The 2,168-nt window shown below is 54.6% G+C and overlaps 1 protein-coding gene across 1 annotated transcript; it reads left to right on the plus strand.

Moving 5' to 3' along the window:
- Positions 1–355: 355 nt before the first annotated feature.
- LOC139181500 (heat shock transcription factor, X-linked member 3-like) lies at positions 356–1,810 on the plus strand. The gene is made up of 2 exons (XM_070785027.1): positions 356–841; positions 1,400–1,810. Exons 1-2 carry the CDS (start codon positions 356–358, stop codon positions 1,808–1,810), a joined length of 897 nt encoding a protein of 298 aa, XP_070641128.1.
- Positions 1,811–2,168: the final 358 nt, after the last annotated feature.

Raw genomic sequence — 2,168 nt, forward strand, 5'->3', positions numbered from 1 at the left:
TTGTCAACCCATACAGGGCCTAGTCCCCTGAAACAAGGCACCTGGCAGCAGACGGGAGCCTTTGCAGGCAACCTGAAACATACTTTTCTGTACTTTCAGAAAAGAGACCAGCTGGGGATCCATCTCTGTCCCCAGACCCCTCCCCCACACTGAGCCAGGGCTGCCTCTCCACATCACCTCTGTGACATCATGAAACAGTTTAGGAAGCTGACCACTTAATTGGCTGCCTGGCCCATGACCCAGATTCTAGAATCTCCAGAGAGTATTTATGGGGCACCCCGACCCTGGCCTGAGGCCCTTCTGCCCTGAGCATTCACTGCTGGGGTAGAGAATGCTCCTGAGCTAGACTGGCTCTATGGCTAGTCAGAGCTCCCACAAGGCACACACAGCAGCCCCGCTGGCCCCACTAACTTGTGGGGAGCCTGCAGCAGGGGACCCCCATGATTCCTCCCCAGATCTAAATGTTGATTCAGGAGAGACTTTGGAGAAGCAGGGTGACCAACCCAAGAGCCCAGATCCAGGTCTCCATGACAATCTGCCCCCACAGGGCCCGAAGCCAGAAATGGCCAGCAAGGAAGAGAACAACACCTTCCTTGGGCTGTCCTTCCCCAGGAAGCTCTGGAGAATCGTGGAGGATGAGGCCTTCACCTCTGTGCGCTGGAACGATGAGGGAGACATGGTGGTCATTGAGGCAGATCTCTTCCAGACAGAGGTCCTCCAGCGCAGAGGTGCAGACCAGATCTTTGAGACAGACAGCATCAAGAGCTTCATCCGTGAACTGAACCTGTATGGTTTCAGTAAAATCTCCCCTTCGGATCACTCTGCAGGGAAGAAGATGATGGTAATGTAGAAAGTCCTTTTGGGGAGGCTAGACTAGATAAGCTGAGTGCTGGACGGGTTTCATTTCCCAGGGGAACGTTGTTCTCATGAGAGGGTGGTTAAGGAAAGAGGAGAACACAAGGTCTGTCTTGTTTCACCACCCACCTTAGACAGGATCCACAGGGGTGACTCCAGACCCTGAGCGGCCACTGAATGTCAGGGACCGCCAGTAACACCTCAAGTGAGGATGGCCCAGGGGCACTCTAGGGAGCAACATGCTAGGGCCTCATAACCTTCCACAATGAAGAGATCTTGTCTCTATACATAGGCATGGCTGGGACGGTGGTGGGGAGGAGGGAGGCTAGGAAGGCCTCTTCTCCCCTTGCTGTCTAAAGTGATTCGTTTTCTTTCAACTATCGCAACTCCAATTTTCAGAGAGACAAGCCTCTCCTCCTGCGGAACATCCAAAGAGAAAGAAGCTTGTGGAGAGAGCTCGTCTCTCTCGCACTGAGGTGCACGAGACGATGTGCCACGGAGCATGCTCGCAGGCAGTGTCATGTGCTCCACCTGTTGCGTGTAGCGGGTGGGCAAGAAAGTCCACAAGGGAACCCCACCTCTCGCAGAACCCCACCGGCGATCATTTGTGCTCTCTCACCTTTGGTCTATGGGCAGTGTAGCCAGGCGGGCCGGGGCAAACCATCTCCCCAGGGAGCAGGGTGGCCCCAGTGGAAAGGGCACATCCAGCAATACCACGTCTGCACCCCCAGCTACTTCTGGAAGGGGGAGTACAGGGCAAATGCCCGAGAGCCTCCCAGAGTACCCAGATTATGATTCAGTGATGGCTTTGTACAACACCTGTTACTCCCTCCTGACGGCAGCCCTTTCCTTCACGGCCCCAAACGAGGCCCCTGAGGCAGAGGAGGAGCAGGGAGAGTCCTCAGATCACACATGTGTACTCTGTGAGCAGGTCAAGGACAAACCCAATCCCTGACCTCTCAGGTTATTAGGGACACTCAAAAGTACTCTTGTCATAAAAAATTGATTTTTGGCTCTAATAAAGTGGAGCAAAACTACACAGGAGTAAATAAAGAATTGAATGAAAACTGCGAGTCTGTGTTCTTTGTCTGTCCATGCTATTCACACGGCGCCGGGTGAGCCAGATGAGGCTGGAAGCCCACGCCTCATGCAGGCTTCTGTCTGGTCCCCGTGGTCCCTTTTCATTGGAAGCAGCAGCATTTCACATGCTTGGCCAAGGGTCTGGCTCACTAGCCGAGTGCTGAGGCCAGCCAGGACAGGCTGGTCACTGCTCAGCAGACGGCCCAGCCGGGCTCCTGACCTTGGGGTTGTCA

The sequence above is a fragment of the Bos indicus genome, chromosome X (genome assembly GCF_029378745.1).
Source record: "Bos indicus isolate NIAB-ARS_2022 breed Sahiwal x Tharparkar chromosome X, NIAB-ARS_B.indTharparkar_mat_pri_1.0, whole genome shotgun sequence".
NCBI lineage: Eukaryota > Metazoa > Chordata > Mammalia > Artiodactyla > Bovidae > Bos > Bos indicus.

Bases quoted from the DNA above. Each gene is read 5' to 3' on its own strand.
- LOC139181500 (XM_070785027.1), top strand. From the start codon at position 356: ATGGCTAGTCAGAGCTCCCACAAGGCACACACAGCAGCCCCGCTGGCC. The intron at 842-1,399 runs GTAATGTAGAAA...TGTTGCGTGTAG, and splicing joins CTGCAGGGAAGAAGATGATG to CGGGTGGGCAAGAAAGTCCA.